This window comes from Phocoena phocoena, chromosome 8, assembly GCF_963924675.1.
Source record: "Phocoena phocoena chromosome 8, mPhoPho1.1, whole genome shotgun sequence".
Classification (NCBI taxonomy): Eukaryota; Metazoa; Chordata; class Mammalia; order Artiodactyla; family Phocoenidae; genus Phocoena; species Phocoena phocoena.
The window spans coordinates 109,133,429-109,153,576 of record NC_089226.1 but is presented as its reverse complement, the minus strand read 5'-3'; the positions used below and the strand labels follow the sequence as shown (position 1 = coordinate 109,153,576).

General features: G+C 63.6%; 1 protein-coding gene across 3 annotated transcripts in view; it reads left to right on the top strand.

The window, feature by feature from the left end:
• BRSK2 (BR serine/threonine kinase 2) overlaps nucleotides 1-20,148 on the top strand; it is a 63,000-nt gene that overhangs the window by 24,045 nt on the left and 18,807 nt on the right. For all 3 annotated transcript variants that reach the window (XM_065883292.1, XM_065883289.1, XM_065883291.1), the window contains exons 2-3: nucleotides 16,984-17,078; nucleotides 18,042-18,127. In XM_065883292.1, coding sequence (XP_065739364.1) covers nucleotides 16,984-17,078; nucleotides 18,042-18,127 — 181 coding nt within the window. The remainder of the gene's footprint in view (nucleotides 1-16,983; nucleotides 17,079-18,041; nucleotides 18,128-20,148) is intronic.

Here is a 20,148-nt window from a genome sequence, read left to right as displayed (position 1 = left end):
TGCCTGTGCGCCAGCCTGGTCTTTAAGGAGTTGGGAAAATCAGGGGTTTGGAGTCCATCAGCGGAATCTCTTTCCTGAGACCCCATGAATGTTTATGTTCTTGACACGTTCCATTTGCATCACCATGACTTTCTTGAAGAGTCCTTTGATTTTCCTGGAGTTCCCAGTTGCCTTTTTCATTGCACTTTTTCTTTTTTTTTTTTGCGGTACGCAGGCCTCTCACTGTTGTGGCCTCTCCCGTTGCGGAGCACAGGCTCCGGACGCGCAGGCTCAGCGGCCACGGCTCACGGGCCCAGCCGCTCCGCGGCATGTGGGATCTTCCCGGACCGGGGCACGAACCCGTGTCCCCTGCATCGGCAGGCGGACTCCCAACCACCGCGCCACCAGGGAAGCCACTTCATTGCACTATTATTATAAAACTCATTACACGTATTTATGGGCAGGCCATCCAATCTGTCAAGTTCCCTTTTTCTCGTGGTAACCTCTTTCCCGGAGCCTTCTGTCCTGCTCTAGTCTGCCATGTTTCTCTAAGAGGCCTCCTCTGGGGAGTTCCCAGGACTCCTCTCTGGATGGGATCTTAACTTCCTTCTGGTCTACCACCTCCTTTTGTCAGGTGACTTCCCAGGAAAGGTGACATGGGAGGCACCTTCTCTGTGGACTCACGCTCCTCCCATTAGCTCCCGACCTCAAGTGCTGATGGGAGATTAGACGCCAGTCTGACCTACCTGCCTTTTTCTTTGCCCCCATTTACATCAGAGCTCCTCGAAAGTGTTACTCCCGTTGAACCCACATCTTTTCCCTCTACCTCTTGACCCGGCCACCCTGCCGCATGCATGACCCTTACAGTGCCAAGTCAGTGGTCACTTGGCAGTCCCTGCCCCGTCAGCAGCATCAGACGCAGTTGGACATCCTCCTTGACTTCACTTACGAAGCCCCACGTTTGCCCTTTTCTTCCCCCTCCTCCCCATTCCGCTTCTCTGGACCGTCCTCCTCTTGCCAGCCTGTGAGCTGGAGAGCCCCCGGTCAGCCGGGCCTTCCTCTGCTGATGGTCAGCCCGGGTGACCTTGTCCATTCCCGCATGCTTAGAGTCTGCGTGGCCCCTTTTTTTTTTTTTTTTGCATGGCCCATTTTTATCATCCTCTTACTTTCAACCTGTGTGTGTCCTTACTGTTGAAGTGTCACTTGTAAACCACACGTACTTGGGTTTGAGTTTCCTTTTTCCCCTGAGTCTCTTTTAGTTGGAGTGTTTAGGTCGATGACATTTTGTGTAATTACTGACATGCTTTGGTTTAAGTCTGCTGTCTTTCTGTTTGTTCTCTACTTGTCCCGTCTGTTCTTTGTACATTTTCCTTCCTCTCCTGGCTTTTTTGGTGTCAACTAGGTATTGTTCTAGTCGTTCCACTTTCTTTCCTCTTTTAGTGTTTTCACTGCACCTCTTTTATTATTTCTTTAGTGGTTACTGTAGAGTAGTGTCCGCGAAGTCTTAGACCAGGGACCCCTTGGGGAGATCCTTGTGGGGGGTGGTCCATGAGGCCCAAACCGTTTTCATACATTATAGGATATCATTATACGATGGTATTCGCCTCGACACAGGGAAATTTCCAGAGGTTCCCCACGTGTCTTCTTTGAAGGCAAATGCTAAAGGGATCTGCCAAGATGTAGAACGGTGCCGCTCTTCCCACTAGCTCTTTATAGCTTTGAAAAAAATGGTTATTTTTGATAAAAATGATTTATGTTTGTGTATACTGGATTTATTATATATACATATTAAAAATATTTGTTTGTTCGTTTATGTATTTGCACCGGGTCTTCGTTGCGGCGGGCGGGCTCCTTAGTTGTGCCACGCGAACTCCCAGTCGCAGCATGCGTGTGGGATCTAGTTCCCTGCGCAGGGATCGAACCCAGGCCCCCTGCACTGGGAGCGTGGAGTCGTAACCACTGCACCACCAGGGAAATCCTGGGTTTATTATATTTAAGGAGTTGATAAATATTTGTAAAATTTCTCAGTGTTCCTTTCTAATCCAGTAAATATCAGTAGATATAACCACATACGTAAAAGCTCTTTGGTGTCCTCGGTAACTTTTATGAGTGTAAGGGGATCCTGAGGCCACAGAGGCTGAGACCTTCTGACTTAGGGGCTGCAGCGTGCCTGCCTGCCACAGTCCCACAGTCCTCATGGAGTTGGCACTGCCCCACGTTGTAGAGGGGAGGGGCCTCCTGACGCAGCCCCTCCTTTCTGGGCCCCTGTTGTGTCTGGCTTCTGCCCGGTGCTGACCCCACAGTACTTTGCTGCTACATCTGCTGAGTCGATTCTTTAAAGAGAAGCTCTGTCCAGGGAGGGTGTTCCAGTTTCCTCATGTGTCCCCTTCTTGGGGCGCCCTTTCCTGCCTGTGGGTTGGGGCTCCCTCAACCTGAAGAGTTTCCTTTAGTGCTGTGACAGCGCTCACGACACATCCTCTCAGCTTTTGCCTAACTACAGATGTCTTTATCTTGCCTTATTTTTGAAGGATATTTTTGCTGGTTATAGAACTTTAGGTTTTCTTTCAGCACCGAGGATGTGTTAAGCCATCGCCTCCTGGTCGCACTGTTTCTGGTGAGAAGTCAGGCACCACTGGTGCTCCCCGTGATGTGATGTGCGTTTTTTGTCTTGGCTGCTTTTAAGATTTTCTCTTCTTCTCAGTTTTATCAGTTTGGCAGTGATATGCCCTGGTGTGGTTTTCTGTGTTTCTGTCATACTTCTGGTTCAGTGGGCCTCATGGACCTCTGGGCTGAACTATCTAATAATTTGGGGAAATGCGTGGCTGTTATCTCTTAAAATATGTCCTCCACCCTGTCCCCCCACCCCCCCCCCTTTTTCTGGGACTCATTACAAGTATGTTGGACTGTTGGGTGCTGTCCCCCAGGTCTCGTGCTGTTTGGTTTTCTGTTTGTTCTTTTCCTCCATACTTCAGCTTGGATGCTTTATATCGGCCTTAGATTTCACTAGTCCTTTCTTCTGTTGTGTCCAGTCTGCTGTTAAGTCCATTCAATGAATTCTTTTGTGCATCTTTTCGTCTAATTAAAAAAAATATATAGATATAGATATATCATTGCAAAATCCTTCTCAGAAACTTCTGCTGTTCGGGTCAGCTTCAGCCTGCTTCTGCTGTGGCTACTTTTTCTCTTGAGGGTAGGTCACTTTTCCTGCTTCTTTGTGTATGTCGTCATCTTTATCATGTGCCAGGCGTTATTTATTGAAAAGAGCAGCGCAGTGGGTAAGGCTTCCCCAGAAAGGGCTTGCCTTTCCCTCTGTCAGGCCTGTAGGGTGGGAGGACTTCCTCCGGGTCAGGACTAAGTGGATACTTCAGCGAGTTTCTGTTCAGCTCTAGCCAGGTGTCTCGAGGGTGTAAGCTCCACAGTGTGGAACCTCTTTCTGTTGCTGTTGTTTTGAATGCCTGTCCCTGGAGAAGCCCAGTGAATACTTGTCGAGCAAATGTAAGAATGAGGCAGGCTCCCGGGATCTCACCTTCGAGAGGCCGTGCCTGGGCGTGGGTCAGCTTGCAGCCAGGGCATGGGCCGACCAAGGGCCTTTTGCTCTGGCGCGCCCATCTGCTCCAGGGCATTGTTTCTGTCCACTCTTAGCTACTCCCTTTAGACAAACATTGGGCATCCTGGACTGATCATCTCTTATTGTTTCACCTTTTCTTTTTGCTTTTTGCTCCGCCTCATTGGGCATTTTCTCATGTTTTTAGCCCTTATCTCAGCAGTTCCTTTCTCTAGCCATTACTATTATATCTTAGAGCTCTTTCTTGCTTTCTCATCCTTTCTGTAGATTTCTTGTTTTATAGATGTAGCAGCTGATTAAATCCTGGCAAGTCAACGCAATAAACAGTAACATAATTTTAAAATGTCTGTTTCTACCGAATCAGCGCTGTTTCTCTCTCGGGCTCCCTCTAGTGGCATGGTTGGCTGTTTGCCTTCTGTGTGAGAAGCAGGAATATTTTCTTGCCTGGGTCTCTCTCCTCAGGGGGTCTCCTGCCTGGAGTTCAGAGCGTGGGGTGTCTGGTGGGGGCACGCTGATGGCAGGGGCTGAGCACTCAGCGTGTGACAACAGGGACGAGCAGGGCAGCCTCCTGGCACCTGTGGTCCTGGGCTTTGTCCCTGGTTGTGTCTCAGTCTTGGCCTGGAGGGAGGGGATGCTGACCCGGGCTGTCCCCACATCTGTGCCCTTGATACGTGCCCGTCTGTTTTTGCAGCCCCGTCCCAGGACTGCCCTCTGCTCCTGGCTGACGCTGGCACCTGGAGTCTCTCTAGGGCACCCTGGAGGCCGGCAGGCCCGGCCACTGCCCTGTCCCCCATCACCAGCCCCCTGTCTTCCTTCTTCAAGAGGTTTCTGGAATGTTTTGAGATCTCTCCTTTCCACCACCAGGCTCCCTCTTTTTTAATCCAGAGGGTGGGGTCAGAAGGAGGCAACTGCAAGGGACCTGGGTCTGTCTGGCCAGCAGGGCCCTGGCAGCCTCTCCAGGTACTGGCCCCCAGCCCAGACTCCTCCTAGGGTCTCCCCGCAAGCATCTGTCCTGGCCCCTCCTCCCCAGAACTCCGCCCAACTCTGCCGTCTCCTCCATCACCTGGGCCAGCAGAGTCCTCTGGGCTCAGCCCTCCTCCCTCCAGCTCCGTCTTCTGACTCCCAGTCTGTTTCCAGTGGAGATGCTTCTGAGCACACGCCTCTGTGTGGCCTGCTTAGGAAGTGCCTCCGGGCACCTCCGGGCACCTCCGGGCCACAGGGCATGTTCCTGTTCCTAGCTGCTTCCAGAGCCCCTTTACTGGGCCTAGAGGCCTCTATATCTGGCATCCCCTTCACGACCAGCATCCCGCCCCTTCTCAGCTTTGACCTTGGGAGCCTGGCCTGAGTGTCTCTTCGGGAAGGAGGGTCTGTGTCCCCAGGATCACTGCGGCACCCACCCCCAACCCTCCAACTGTGTCCTGGCAAATGAAGTTCTTCATCCCAGGGCTTCCGTTGGTGGTTCCCATCAGCAGTTTCCCACCGGGCGCAGAGCTGAGAGGGGGCTTGTTGGTGTTGTTTTTGCGGGGAGGGGGGTGTGGGCAGGCATGGGTGATCATCTTTTTTCAGCGGTTCTGGGCCTGAAAGCATTCCAAGGCGCTGAGGGCTGCGTTGGGCTGTGGGGCGAGGGTGGCTGGCCCCACCCTGGAGACCCCCGGCTGTGCTGAGGGTTAGAACCCTCAGCTGTACGTTTTCGTGGGTGCAATCCCAGGTGCCTCTGGGAGGGGGAGGGAGGAAGTGTAGGATGCTTAGGACTGAGGTGTGTGTGTGTGAGAAAGGGGGATGGGGTGTTTTCTCGTTTAATCTTTACTGGCATCAGGAGAGGGTGTTAGTACACCCCTGTGGCTGGAGGGGCCACCCAAGCCCCCACCCCAGGCAGAGATGGGGAACCAGGCTTCAAAGCCTCGGCCCTGACCACGGTCATTGTGCCCACCGCTGGCCAAATATGGCCGGCTCAGCGGGGGAAGGGCCTTCAGGTACCAGAATAGCTCCCCGAGGCTTCGTCAGGGGCGCAGAATGGCCGTGCAGGTGGGAAGGGCTCTTGGGGATGGGTGGGGAGCGGCCCCCATGTCCCTTTCCTCCCGTGGGTCAAGGGCTGCCCTGGGGCTTCCGGCCTGTCCCACGGAGGGGGCAGCAGTCCCCTTCTGTTTGGGTGCTGTGGGCGGGGCAGGCAGGGAGCCCAGCGGAGGCGGCTGAGTGGCTTCAGTGCGTGTGAAATATGTCAGGGCTTAATTAATTTAATTTGAGAGGTTCCTTTTCGGAGCGTGAACAGTTGTCTCCCAAGAGACGCCGCCACCGCCTCCCCCTCCCTCCTGCCTGGCGCTGGTGGGCGAAGGAAACAGCGGAATCTATATTGAGAGCGCGCCTCCCCCCGTCCCCCCGGGAGCGCGGTGAGGGGTGTCGGGGTGTCACCGGGAGCCCGGAAGCGTGGGCGCACCGGGGGCGGATGCAGCGCAGAGCTGGGGCGCACGATCGGGGCATCCCCGCCAACCGGAGGGGGCGGAGGAGGAGGTTGGGGAGCTCCGACCCCAGGAGGAGAGGCCGAGAGAACCGGGGCGCCTTATCAGCCCACCGAGAGCTAGGGCTGAGTGCGCGCGGGCGGGCGGGGAAGGAGGGAGGCGTGGGATGAACCAGGCGGGACCGCTAATGAGGGAACGCGCGCGCTTTGATGTCGGGGCAGCAACTTCAAAGAGGCCACCCCCTCCCGCGCGGGTCTGAGTCCGCGGAGGCCCGCGGCGCGCAGGCGGCGCGTGTTTGAAGTGGACCCCCTGGGCGTGGGTGCCCCCTGGGCAGGGACCCGGGGGGCCGGGGCAGGTCGTGGTGCTGTGCTCCCTCCCCGCTTTGCGCCTGGAGGAGCAGACGTGAGGGAGGAAGAGGGGGCGGCTGCGGAGAGCGCCCCCAGACGTCCTCCAAGGCCCGCTCTCCCGTCCAGTAGGAGGGATTACTGGGGCGCGGCCGCGGACGCAGGTGGAGCCCCGCCGCGCTGCTGGCCTCTCTGTGGCGATTCTTCGTTTATTCATCGGGCCCACTGTAGGCCGAGCCTGCAGTCCCCAAACTTCCCCAGCCCAGCCATGGGGCCCCTGGTGGTCGGGTGTGAACAGAAGTCAGGCAGGATGGAGAGGGCGCCGGCAGCTGGGTGCCCGGGCCGCTGGGGGGGCGGAGGGGCTGCAGGTGTGGGAGGGCTTTGCCTCAGCGCGATCCCCCCACCTCCCACCCTCACCGGCCCAGAGCAACGTGAACCCTCTCCCAGCACAGTCTCCTCCTCGGGCCTTGGAGGTGGCGAAGGCAGTCCCCCCAGCCCCTGCTGGGGGGGGGGGGGGCTTTGGACCTCCCTGAGCACCGGCTTCAGAGACTTGGAGGGGGTGAGGGTCCCTCCCCAGGTGGAGCCGCCTGGGCCCTGCCCCCCACTCTCCCAGGGCTCCACCTGGGCCCTGGGCCACCAAGCTCCATCCTCTGCCTGGCCCAACTCCGGGCCCTGCCTTGGTGCACTCCCTCTGAGGGGTGGGAGCTCCTGTAGCACCTCCCACCCCAGGGTTGGAGGGGGGTTGTTCTCCTGGACTCCGAGGGCCCTTCTGTGGGCCCGAGCCGTGGGAGACCCTGTGGGGGGCCTGGGTGGGGCTGCATGTCCAGGCGCTGGAACCTGGGGGGGGCGGCGGCATCTCCTGAGGTTGGGGCTGATGCACGAGGGGCCGTGCAGAAGAAGGGTGTGCGTGCCCCTGGTGTCCCGAGTTTACAGGCCAGAACAGTGCCACGTCCCCAGGGTGTGGCGCAGGCAGGCCTCCTGCTCCGCACAGGGAAGAGCCAGGGCTGTGGCCGGTGGAGGTGCCCCAGGATCGCCAACTGTTCTCCAAGGGCACCCTGGCTCTGGCGTCCACCAGCTGCAGTGTGGTCCGGAGTAAGTCTACTGCTGTCCCTGGGCCGCGCCGGCTCCTGTCCGTGGTGCTGAAAGGGGCTTCACGTGCCACCGCCCACCACCTGCCCCTCCTGCAGCCCCGGGCAGCTGCAGGCATTCTTTGCCCAGCACACCTTCGACTCCCCCAGCCTGTAATGAGGGTGTGATGGGGATGGAACTTGTGTCTACACCAGCTGGGAAAGCCCCGGCTCCGGGGCTGTTTCACCCTGACTCCCTGGGCAGTGGCAGTGAATGGACCTTGGGTCCTGCAGGCCTCACCCGGCCTTGTGTCCCCTTCGGAGAAAGGGAGGAGCCATTGCAAGGATCAGGGTTCAAGTGGAACACAGGAACCTTCGTCCTGACCAGACAGTGGCGTGGCTGGAGCAGGGGCCACATCCAAGCCTGACCACTGCCCAGAGCCCGCCCGCCCGAGGGTCTCAGCCATGGCGCCAGGCTGACCAGGTCTGCAGCCCCCAGGGCCTGTGCCCCAGATGTCGCCGGTGCAGGCAGGGCGAGGGGGGTGCCAGCCAGGCTTGCCGTGAGAGCTGCTCAGCACTCACAGTGGCAGCAGAACCCGACAGCGCACCCCCAGTCCCGTCCTTAACCTCTCCAGGGCCCCTGGGTGCTCCAGCGCTGTTGGCAGCTGCCCGTTGCGGCGGGCACAGAGGCCTTTGCCGCGTGTATGTGGGCCTGGGGAGGGGCTCCCGTTACACTGAGTGATGTGAAGGTATGTGCTTACATAGAGGCCTCTGGAGTGAACGGAAACCCTTCTGAAACGTACCGGGAGGTTTGGGGTGAGAGGAGACTCAGGTAAATACCGTGTTAGCTGAAGGGACCCTGCACAGTTCCCTGGGGCCCCACACGACTGCCACAACCCTGGTCCCTAGAACAACAGAATCTTATCCTCAACTCCAGGAGCCGGAAGTCTGCGGTGGTTCTCCTGAGGCTCTGAGGGAGGATGGTTCCAGGCCCCTCCCCCGGCTTCCGGTGGTTTGCTGGCTCTTCTAGAAGCATCCCCACGGCTTCTTCCTCCATCTTCACGTGCGCCTGTGTCTAATCTCCCTCTGTCTTTCTCTTATAAGAACTTTGTCATTGGATTTAGGGCCCACGCGCCCTCCGTGCAGGGTGATCTCCTCTTGAGATCTATAACGTAAGTACCTCTGTAAAAGCCCTTTTCCCAGACAGGCTCACACTCATGGGTTCTGGGCATTAGGACGTGGACACATCTTCTTGGGGCCACCATTCAACCCCTGCACACTGGGTTTGGGGCCCCAAGCAGATCCCAGTTTTGCACTGTCGCTCCTTACCTGTGGGCTCAAGAGCTGCTCGGCTGCGGCCGGGAGCCCTTGGCCGTCGCCTGGCTGTTGCCTAGCTGTCCCTGGTCCTGCAGGATGAGGGAGGGGATGCTCTTCCTGGAAGCCTGGACCCGGGTGCTACCAGGGCTCCTCCCCCACAGCTGGGTACCCCGATTGGGGGGGTGATGGGAGGAGAGCCAGGTGGGGTTAACCGTCACCCTAGTGGGGTGGCCTCCTGCCCCCCGTCAGGGTCCCCCGCCCACGCAGGCAGACAGTGGAGGGGGCTGAGACGGGGTCAGTGTAGGAGACAGAGGATGGGCCGAGGAGTCCCCTTTTCTCAGCGGCCTCCCGGTGGCAGGAGTTTCCCCAAGGTTTAAAAGACAAGGATACAGCCCCCTCCACCCACCACCCCCTGGGAGTGGGGAGGGCCGTGCGTCATCCTCAACCCACCACCAGCATCCGTGCGCCTTGCTGTCCGTAGGGCTCCCAACCTGGCCGGGCCTGGGAGGGCTTAGTCCTGGGAGCCGGGCAGGCCCTTGCCCTCCCCCAGCGATGGCAGGAGCCGGCCAGCTGGCAGGGGGTCGAGACAGACCAGGGTTGAGGCTCTGGCCCTGGGACGCCCTCTGGGTAGGCTGCCTAGGGGGAGAGGCCGCCCCTCTTCCGGTCCCAGGGTTTCACAGGCACCTCCTGCTGTCCTGTGGGGCTGGGCCGGGCCGGCCAGGGGCCTGTTGGGGGATTAGTTTTCCTGCTTCCTCAGGTGAGGAAGCTCAGGCCTGGGGCGGTTCGGGTTCTTATCTGAGAGCACTGGCTGGGACCACCAGGCTCGACTGCCGCTGAGGCCATGTGTCCTGTCTGTGAGGCTGTCCCCCACGCGTGTTGAGCTCACACTGGACACCGTCCTGGGCATTCCTCGGAGGCCTGGCGGTTGTAGGGCTGAGTGTATTTCTTTGATCTCTGTTGCTGTGTAACAAGCTGCCCCCAAAACCTAGTGTCTTGAGACAGCAAACGTTCTCTCACCACCCCTGAGGGGCAGGCGTCCGGGGCAGCCGAGCTGGGTGCATGGGCCTCAGGGGTCTCACGAGGTTCCAGCTGTGGGCTGGACTGGAGTCTCCCCCCGCCCCTGCTGTCACCTGGAGGCCATGTGGCCGTCTCCAAGGGGCACTGCCTAGAGACAAGGCAGCCGTCTCCACCCGAGCAGGACCCCAGGGACCCCAAAGGAAGCTGTGCTCTTGTTAGCATCTGACCTTGGAGACAGGAAGCCATCTGTTCTGCCACGTTCCATTGGCCACACAGACCAGCTCTGGTGCAGCGTGGGGGCGACCACACTGCCCGGGGGCCGGTTTCCAGGAGGCACGAGCCACCGGGGGTCCTCGTGGGGCTGCAGTCCACCGAGGCGGGCGGAGCAGCCAGTGCCTAGGTGGCAGGAAGGACCTGCACCGGGAGGCCAGGCGCCACTGCACTGATGCCAGGAGACGCGTCCCCTCCCAGGCTGGGGACTCAGCCCCATTCCTTCTCTTGCCCCGTCTCAGTGAGGGCAGCCGAGCCCGTCTCGCCCCGACCGCTCTCTAAGGCTCCCCTGATGCCAGCCGCGGGCAGCAGGGCCGGGCAGCAGGCCCGGCAGCAGGGTGACCAGCTTTGCTGACTCTTCCCAAGAGCCGGTGTGGAGCCGCCTCCCCCATCGTCCAACGAAAGCCTGGGCGGGAGGGTGACAGGGCTGCTCCATCCTGTCCACCCCAGGAAAACAGCATCCCCCGACGCCCCCACAGTGGGCGGAAAGTGGGTCGCCGTTAGCTGTGCTTGTGGCCCTGGCACATTAGCTGGCCACGTGGTCCAGAGGCACAGTGGGGAGTGATGCGCGAGGAGGGCCGGTCACCGCCCCGGGCGTTAGTGGTGCTCGGTGGTCCTGTGAGCATTGGCGGCTGGATGCTGCTGTCTCCCGGGGTGCTCAGAGGGCCTCTGGGGGGTCCAGGCAGGCTGCCCTGCCCTCCTCTGGGCTCAGCAGAAGCCTGACGGGGGACTGGCGCTGCCAGGTGACCCGAGCTGGGCTGTGGCGCGTCCTGCCCTCCACCCCGTCTGGTCACCCGTGCCTGCGTCCCCAGCGCGAGGAGACCGGTGTGGGCACACGGACGGGGGCTTCGCAGGAGCGGGTGTGTCCCGTCCCTGCCCCCCAGGGTCTGTTTCCTGTCCCCCGAAGGCCTGGGCTCGTCGGAGGCTGCGGCCCGGCTCTGTCAGCACCACGGACAGCAGCTGGCGCTGCGCTGCGGCAGAGCGGGCTCTGGTGTCCAGGCCGCCTCCCGCTGGCGCCCGCGGAAGTAACAGAGAAACGTGCCGACTCCGGACTGGCGCCCCTCCCCCTCCGCCAGAGCCTGGGGGCCCGCTTCCGGGGAGACAGGCTGACCCCCACCCTTTATCTGAACCTTCGCCCTCTTCTGGGGGGCGCGAGGCAGAAGCCACAGGAGGGGGTCTCGGGGTTGGCCCCTGAGGCAGGGGACTCCCCCGTGGGGTTGGGCGGGCAGGAGAGACAGGGCAGGGTGCCAAGCAGGAGGGACCCCGGAACCCGTGAAGCTGCGGCTCGGTGCGTCTGGCAGTATGGAGACGGCGGGGCGGCGGGGAGAAGGGCCTTTTAGGCAAAAACTCCAGGGCCCTGCAGAGCTGACGCCACCGAGGAAGGGGCCCACGCAGGGGACAGCCCGGCCCAGGGGGTGGAGGGGCCTTCTCTCTTCCTTTAGCTGGCTCCATGCCCCAGGGATGGTGCTCACGGTGGCAGCATGATTTAGATCTGGTGATTTAAACGAGAAATGGCAAAACCAGTCTTTACTCTCTTTGCTTTCCCGTCTGTGTGGGAGCCGCATGCGTCCTGCATGTGTCACTTTGCAGGACTCTGCCAGCAGGGCCCGGGGCAGACCCAGCCGCTGTGCAGAGCCCGTGGGATTTGTGTCACCGAGGTCACACGGCCAGTCGGCGGTGTGGAGGCGCGGGTGGCGGCAACCACGCACGGGACCCACGTATGTGTGTGTGCGCTAGCTTGCGCGCACCCCTCTCGTGCCCCGGTTCCTGTGTGCCGAGGACTCCCAGGCTGGCACGTGGTGGGTGTGCAGAGGACACGGCCGGTGAGCGCTGGCTGGCAGCGTGGAGCTCAAGCCAGGGTAGGCTCGAGGTCACACTGCTGTGTTGTCACGCGGTGTGTGAGACACACGTCATCCGCGGGGGAGAAGGTCACGAAGCTCTCCTGCCACAGACAACGGCTGAGCGTGCCCCCAGGCCCCGAGAACCTCCCTCCCGGCCTGTTAAAGAGGGTGCTGGGAAGGCCCTGGGTGATGGGAACCCGCAGGCCATCTTCAGGGGCCATAAGTGTAGGAAAGGCACCCCAATCCTGGGAGGGAGGCTCCCACCCATGATACGCCGCCCCTCCGGAAGGGTGAGCATAGTGCCGTGTGGTGGGGGGCTGACAGACTGAGCCACGGTGCCCCCATCGCCATCGGGGGTTCAGATGAGGTGGGCAGCACCTGTGGGCTGGGTGGGTGGGGGGATGGTAATCAGAGATGGAACCTGACAGAGGAACGTTACTGACAGAAGTGGGACCTCCCTCTGCTCCTGATCCCCCTGCAGCTGCCACTTGGGGGGAGGCCAGGAAAGCCATGGGTGCAGGGTGCTCACTGGGCCCCCAAGGGGTGGGGTGGGGCCAGCTGGGGTCTCAGGACCTGAGGGGCCCCGGGGCGGGGAGAAGGGCCCTCCAGGAGGTGCTCCAAGCATGCCCTGAGGGAGGCCGTGCAGTGGCCTGGCACCTGGAGAGGAGACGGACAGGGACAGCCGAGGGCCTGGGGCGGCTCTGAGCTCAGGACGAAGGGCGGAGGGGCAGGCCCCTGGGAGCCGCACTGTCTGCCCACAGGGACTGCAGGGCTGGGGGCAGTGGGGCTGGGGCCTGCGGGGCTGGGGCAGTGGGGCTGGGGGCTGCGGGGCTGGGGCAGTGGGGATGGGGGCTGCAGGGCTGGGGCAGCGGGGCTGGGGCCTGCGGGGCTGGGGCAGCGGGGCTGGGGGCTGCGGGGCTGGGGCAGTGGGGCTGGGGGCTGCAGGGCTGGGGCTGCAGGGCTGGGGGCTACAGGGTTGGGGCTGCTGGGCTGGGGGCTGCAGGGCTGGGGCTGCAGGGCTGGGGCAGCGGGGCTGGGGCCTGCGGGGCTGGGGCAGTGGGGCTGGGGGCTGCGGGGCTGGGGCAGTGGGGCTGGGGGCTGTCGGGCTGGGGCTGCAGGGCTGGGGGCTGCAGGGCTGGGGGCTGCAGGGTTGGGGCTGCTGGGCTGGGGGGTGCTGGGATGGGGGCTGCAGGGATGGGGGCTGCAGGGCTGGGGGCTGCAGGGCTGGGGGCTGCAGGGTTGGGGCTGCTGGGCTGGGGGCTGCAGGGCTGGGGGCTGCAGGGTTGGGGCTGCTGGGCTGGGGGCTGCAGGGCTGGGGGCTGCAGGGTTGGGGCTGCTGGGCTGGGGGCTGCAGGGCTGGGGGCTGCAGGGTTGGGGCTGCTGGGCTGGGGGCTGCAGGGATGGGGCAGCAGGCCTTGGCCGGACCACCCTGAGAGGTCGAGAGGGGAGCCTGATGCCGCCCGCACCAGACCCGGGCCTTCCTCTCGTAGGTGGGCCTGGGCACCCACAGAGGCTCATTACTTGGGGGTGGAAACAGTGCTGGAGGCTGGCGTGCAGTTAGAGGGAGTGACCCCCCTGTGTCTGTAGGGAGGGGAGTCCTCAGGCGGCCCCGCTGACACCCCCAGTGTTGACTGCCCTGTTGGGCTACAGGGCTGAGCCTGGGGTGCAGAGGGTCCTCTTCCCCGCCACCCCACCCCCCACAGCTGCAGCAGTGTCACCTGGCCCGGACCCCTGTCCAGCCCCAATGGCAGTCTCTGGGCAGTGGAGTCTGGGCCCCCCTCTGGGGGCTCCCCACTGGGCGGTGGTCCCTCGTGCTCTGTTCACTCCTACGAGCTGGCAGCCCCCTGGGTGCAGGGCTCTGCAGCAGGGTTTTTCCCTGAAGGTACCTGACCAAGAAGAAAAGGGAGGCCAAGGATGACCAGAGAGCTGTAGGGTGAGGCGTCTGCTCAGGACCACCCCTGCCTGACCTCTGACCCCACAGGCTCGTCCAGCCACCTCCCATGCTGGACCCCTGCAGGTCTGAGAACCCCGCGGGCTGCACCTTCTGCTCCTCACCACTCCCGGGCCGCCCGGGGCCCTGGCCTCCTTCCTCCGACCAGATTGGTGCCCTGGGTTTGACGGCTAACCTGGGGCCAGCGGGGGCTGCAGAGGGCGCTGAGCCAGGCCTGGAGAGCTCCCTGCCCCCAGCACTGTGGCCGCCTCTTGGCCCTCGAGCCATAGTAGATGAGTGGAGGGGCCGGGGTGCTCGAGAGGGCCGTCCTGCTGCCCCGTGCCCTTGGCCCAGGTGCGGGGAGGTCCCGCACACTTGGGCGTCCTGGGGCAGGGTCTGCTCTCAGTTGGCGGTTCCTGGATCCCCTTGACTCTCCCAGCCGTGCTCAGGAGCCCCGGGAGGTGGGGGCCCGTGTTCCTGCACATGCATCCTTGTGCCTGAGCCTGGGGTGTGGTGGGGAACTCGTGGGTGGGCCTGAGGTCCTCAGGACGCCCTTGAGGAGCCCCTTCCTGCAGACAGCGCAGCACCCTCAAGCACCCGCCGGGGGGGGGGGGGATTGCCTCTGTTCCTCCCGCAATTATCTGTGACGCTCTGTACTTGCCTTCACTTGACATGCGCCGTATTTGCTGCAAAGGCAATAATTAGAGGTGAAATCACAATTGGAAAATGAGCCAGAGCTGTTGGAGGGTGGGGTAATTAGGGCGGTCTTGGGCTTCCCTAGCAGGCCCTCCCGAGGCTGCACTCTGCTCCCCGCCTCCAGGGAAGTGGCAGGACTGCTTGGAACCCAAACATCCCACCCCAGAGGACCCCGGGGCTGCAGGAGACCAGCACAGCCAGGGCGGCCTGGAAGCTTCACCCAGGAGGGGCACCTCCATGCTGGGCTTTGAGGGGTGTGTAGGAGTCTGTGGGCAGAGGACTTTCGGGGAAAGAGGCAGCAAGCGGAGGAAGGTGAAGGCAGGGAGATAGCCACCAGAGTTCTAGGACGCGGCCCAGGGCAGCCCCCTGCACCCCAGCCACGTGTCCTGGCCGGGGGCCCAGCCCACAGGCCCGCTAGCAGCTGTGAGGGTTTGGCAGGCTCACGCCCTGATGGCATGGGGCTCGTCCAGGGCACGTTGTCCACTGGGTCCTTTGTCCTCCTGGCCTTTCTGTGCACCAGCTGGTGATGGAGTTTCTCATCTGTGAAGTGAGGTCCCCGATGTCACATGGCCCCAACACTCTGTCAGCAGACTGGCTGCTGTGGTGGTCAGTGATGGGGGTGGTGGTAGAGGCCACTTAGTTTTCCACTTCCGGAGGGTCGCCTGCATCCCTGTCCAGCTCCCTTTTGAGTTGAAGCTCACTTCCCTTTATTCCCCACGTGCCCCTGACCCCGGCCTCCTGAGGACACGCGTGTAGGGGTGTGTGTGCACGGGTGTGAGGCTCATCTGTGGGGCGTTTCTGGGCCATCTGTCCTGGGCATTAGGGACTTGTGCCCCCGGGGAGTGGCCTGGCCGCCGTTGCTGCGGCTCCTCGAGGCCTGTGCACCTTGTCTGGGGGCCTCGCCAGGCAGAAGCCTGCTTCTCACTCAGGCTGGCTCCCCTTCCGTTTCTGCGTCTGGGCCCAGACCTGCCTGGAGTCGGGGTGGAGGGGTCAGTGCCAGGCCCGGTTCCCATCCTGGAGGCTGTGGAGAGCCGTCCTGGGCCACGGCTCTGAATTACAGATGCCGGTGGCGCTCTTCCTGCCGCCCGGGGCCTGTTCTCTGTGCTCGGCTCCTGACCTGCAGTCACAGGGCTCGGGCTCTGGATCAAAGGCAGCTGGGGAGAGCCCCCAGGAGCCCGCAGCCCTTCCCGGGTGGGAGCCGGGGCTCAGCGGGCCCCCCTGCGGGACCTCTGTCCTTCCCTGAGCCGAGGAGCTTCGGGCCCCCGGGCTCAGGGCTCAGGGGTTCCGCCGGGCCTGGTCCCTCGCCCCTCGTCCAGCCCCGCCTGCCGCGGCTCCCGTGTCTGGGGGGCACAGGTCATCTCCCGGCCGCCAGCGGGCTCACTGCCCACGGGGAGCAGGAAGGAGGAGGAGGCGACACTGCTGGGAGGGTGTGACCGCTCGTGGCCCCGAAGGCCTGATAAAGAGACGTGCCCCTTAGGGGAACGTGTTTTCGATGCACATGGCAGAGAATTCATTTCGCGTACAAAGGGCTTTGCAAATTGGTAAGAGCCACCCTTCAGCAGCCTAAAAAGGGGCAAGTGCAAACCCGAGTGGTCGGAACCGTGAGGCTGTGTCAAGGTCGTAACTAAAGCAGCAGCAGCAGAGTCGGCAAAGTGTGAATGAAACCGAGGGGCGTCCAGCGCTCCACATCCCTCAAAACCCAGGCTGCAGTGCCGTGGGGAGCAGGCCGTCCTACGCTGCATCCAGGCGCCCGAATGCCAGGGGTGGCCCGAACTATGGTGGTCACCTCCGTGCCCATCGGGGAACACAGGCCACCTCGGGGAACGTCCAGGTCGGGCCCAGGCTTGGGAGGGGAGGGTGCAGGGCATCTCGGTCTGAGGCCACAGAAGGTCCAGCGGAGGCCAGGAGGCCAGGGGGCAGTGACCAGGACCGCGGCTCCCTGCAGCGTGGTGACGACAGCAGAGGTGAATCGGCGGAGTGTCCTGTCCCGCGGGAGATGCAAGGAGGCGGGCTGCGGGGCCGCAGCTGCCGGGGGAGGGGCCTTGGGCCTGTGCTGGTGTCCTGGGGAGAGCAGGGAGCTGGACACAGGTGTCGGGGGCACCTTGTCCAGGGGTCCGAAGGCCAAGAAGAGGGTGACGGGTGGGGGAGGGGCCTGTGGGACCTGAGGGCACCCTGGCTCCCCTGCCGAGGGGCTGAGCTCTGGCCGAGGTCTGGGGGAGGGACTCCAGGTGTCGCTGGCCGGGGAGTGAGGCCCAAGCTGGAGGGGCAGAGGGCCAGTATGTGGCGTGGGTCAGAGTGACCACACTGGGGACAGCCTCTGGCCAGCGACCAGGGAGCGTGGGAGGGCAGACGTTGGCCTGGGGTTGGCCCAAGACAGGCTCGGGGGCAGGGGCACAGGATCCCGGTGCTGAGTGAGGGGCCGGGCTTGGGTGCGGGAGGGGCCCTGCTGGTCAGGCCTGGGCGGTGGCCGGACGGGGTCTGAGGGCTCCCCTCGCCCCCAGGCCTCGTGAAGCTGGGGATTCACTGTGTCACGTGCCAGAAGGTGGCTGTCAAGATCGTCAACCGCGAGAAGCTCAGCGAGTCTGTACTGATGAAGGTGAGCTTGGGGGCGGCCCGGGGAGGTGGGGAGGCCCAGTGGGTGGGGTGGAGCCAGGCTGCAGGCGAGCTGCCTGGGAAGGGGGTTCCTGCTGCCCCATCTGTTGAGAGGGCTGGCTGGCCTCAGTTTCCCCTGTTAGAATCAGGAGACCCCTGTCTCTGAGGGAGAAGAGGAAGTGCGGGGTCCCAGGAGGCCTCGCAGCCCCTCTTCCTCCCCGCTCCCCCCACCTCAGCATCCCCCCAGCCCTGGTGGAGTCCGGTCCCCTTAGGGACTGAAGCAGACCCCATGCAACTGGAGGACTCCCGGGTGGGACCAGACACTCAGCGGGGAGGGGCTGCCCAGGCTCTGTTCCCCGTCTGTCTGCTCGTCTCTCCGAACGGCTGTCCTCTCAGCGGGCAGGGGTGAGGGGCAGAGGGGGGGCAGGAAAGCAGGTGGGCCGTGGTGGGCGCCGGCCAGTGACACAGTGAGGACCCCTCTGGCCGGTGGGGGCAGGGGGGGACCGGGTGGGCCCAGCTGGGGAACCCTGGGGGATGCGCCACGGGCTGGTTTTAAGGGGAGGTGGCGGTTGTTTGGATGGGGTGTGGGCCGTGCTGGTGGCGGCTTGGCAGATTCCCATCCTGCCTTGGCCAGCGCCCGGCTTGGGGGCGGGGTCTTACGTGTCAGTTTGGGGCGCTAAGGTCAAGATGCCACAAGATATCTGAGTGGGGAGACAGGAGCTATCTCAGTGGAAGTGGACCCGGGGGTGTAACCGGGCCCCCCCCGGAGGCCTGGCAGGGACCGAGCGCAGCTGGGGGAGGGCAAGGAGGCGGCCCACGGGGTAGAGATGCCAGTGCGAGGCTGGACCTGCCCCAGGGGCCCAGCATCCTGGGGGCTCTGTGACCCCACAGCCTGGACGGGCGGGTGGGCGGCGCACGGGTGGGGGGATGAGCCCGGCCTGCCGTGACGGCGCCCCCTTCCCCGCAGGTGGAGCGGGAGATCGCCATCCTGAAGCTGATCGAGCACCCCCATGTCCTCAAGCTGCACGACGTCTATGAAAACAAAAAATATTTGTAGGTATTGCTGGGTCCGGAGAGCCGGGGGGCAGAGGGGGGCCGTCCCGGGAGGGGCTCTGCAGGACAGGCCATGGCGGTCACTGCTCCTTGACCGGGTCCAGGGCTGGCCAGCGGGGACTTGCAGAGCCACTGGCTTGAGGATGGGGCCTTGTGGGGAGCAGACTCGGGGGAGAGGGTTGTCGAGGGGCAGGAGCACCTCAGGCCCTTTCTCCCAGCCCCAGCGAGCCTCAGGACCCTGCCGCTCTGCTGGGGGCTCCCACGGACCCCGTGCCAAGCCCCTTGGAGCCCCTGTGTGCTCCCTCACGTGGGTGGGGTCCCCAGGCCGGCCGACCGCACTGTCGCCACCCAGGCCCCTCACCCAGCCTGCTGTCGGGATGCTGAGCGTGGCTGACCTCCTGTCACCACCGAGGCCACTGAGGCTGGCAGACGTTTCCCCGCGTGGGCAGCCCCCCACGTCCCCCGCTGTGTGGCCTCCGCGAGCTTCCCTGGGGATGTGGGTGGCTGCTCACAGGGTCCCCTCGGGGGAGTCAGCTTTGCCGCTGCCCCGTGTGTGGCCGTAGGAAAGGCCTGGCTGCTGGGCCGCATCCCTCAGGGAGGGGTTCTGCCAGAGCGTTCCTTGGGACGGGCAGCTGGGCGAGGGGGTGTGGGCAGGGGGCTGGCCTGGCACGGTCCCCGCAGGCCCACTGCCCCAGGGGCCCTCAAGGCCTCGAGCCCAGCCCTGACTGGGCCCCTGATGCAGGCTGGCCTTAGCCCCTGCAGCGCTGTCCCGGGCAGGGGAGGTGGGGGCAGGAAGTGGCCCTGGGGGAGCAGGGGGCCCGGGTTCAGCCCCAGCCCCTCCGACAAGCAGCGCCTGCTCTCGGGCCTCCCTCTCTTCCTGCGCCAGCCGGGGACCCAGCGCTGCATGAATGCCCAACTCTGAGTGTTTAACTGCAGATGGGATGACAAGAGCCGCCCCCCCATGGGGGCCCTGGGAAGAGCAGGGCCTCGGTTGCCACGGGATTGGGGGTGGGAAGCAGGTGGTGGTCCCGGGCCCCCGACATTGGTGAGCTGAAGCCGCCATTGGGACCGCCGTGAGGGCCACAGGCCCACGTGGGGACCCACCTGGCAGTGTCTTGATGACATCCATGAATTTGGGGTATGGGTGGGTGCTGGGCAGGCCTTGCCCACCTCTGCACACAGGAGACCGGTCACACTGCCTCCTTCTGTTCAGATACTGGTGGGGGTGCCAGGCAGGGGGAGAGGCCCCCAGGAGGGGCAGGAAGCAGGGAGGGGCCCGGACAGCAGGCCAGGCGGGGGCACAGCCGAGCAGAGGCGGGGTGACAGGATGCCGGGAGCATGGTGGCCAGTGGCCGGCCTTGGTGCTGGTGGGCCCAGCGCCCTCCCGGGGTTCCCAAGGCAGCCCAGGGAGCCTGGAGGCAGGGGAGCGGGCAGGGGACCTCTGCCACCGAGGTTGGGGCACCGCTGGGCCTGTGCTGTGGCTTCCCGCTCAGGAGCAGGGCAGGTCCCCTGGGACTGGCCCCTCCTCTGCTCGAACCCCACCCAGTGTCGCCACCCTGTGTCTCCAGCCGTTTCCTCCCCCCAACCCCTCCTCTCTGCAGACAGGCTGCCCCCCCGCCCGCTCCAGCCCCTCCATTCCTGCAAGACCAGCTCCTGATACAGCCCCCCGAGGCCCACACCCTCATCCTCACCAGCCCTGGTCCCGCACGTCCCCTGTCACGCACCTCCCCTCCCCAAGCCACCGCGGCCCACCAGAACCACCCCTCCCTGGCTCCCACCAGGGGCTCCTCGGGGCCTGTGCTCAGCCCTCCAGGCCCAGCTCCCCTGAGGCCCGCAGGCATCCGTGTCCACGTGTCTTGGACCACCCCCCCGCCCACCCCTAGAAACCAGCCCCTCAGATTCCACTCCAGGGAGGCTCAGCTTGGACACAGCCCACTGCTCACCGCAGAGGGGCGTGGGGTCCCCGTGGAACCCGGGGCGCCATGGGAAGCCCACGCCTCCAGCAGCTCACCCCTACCCTC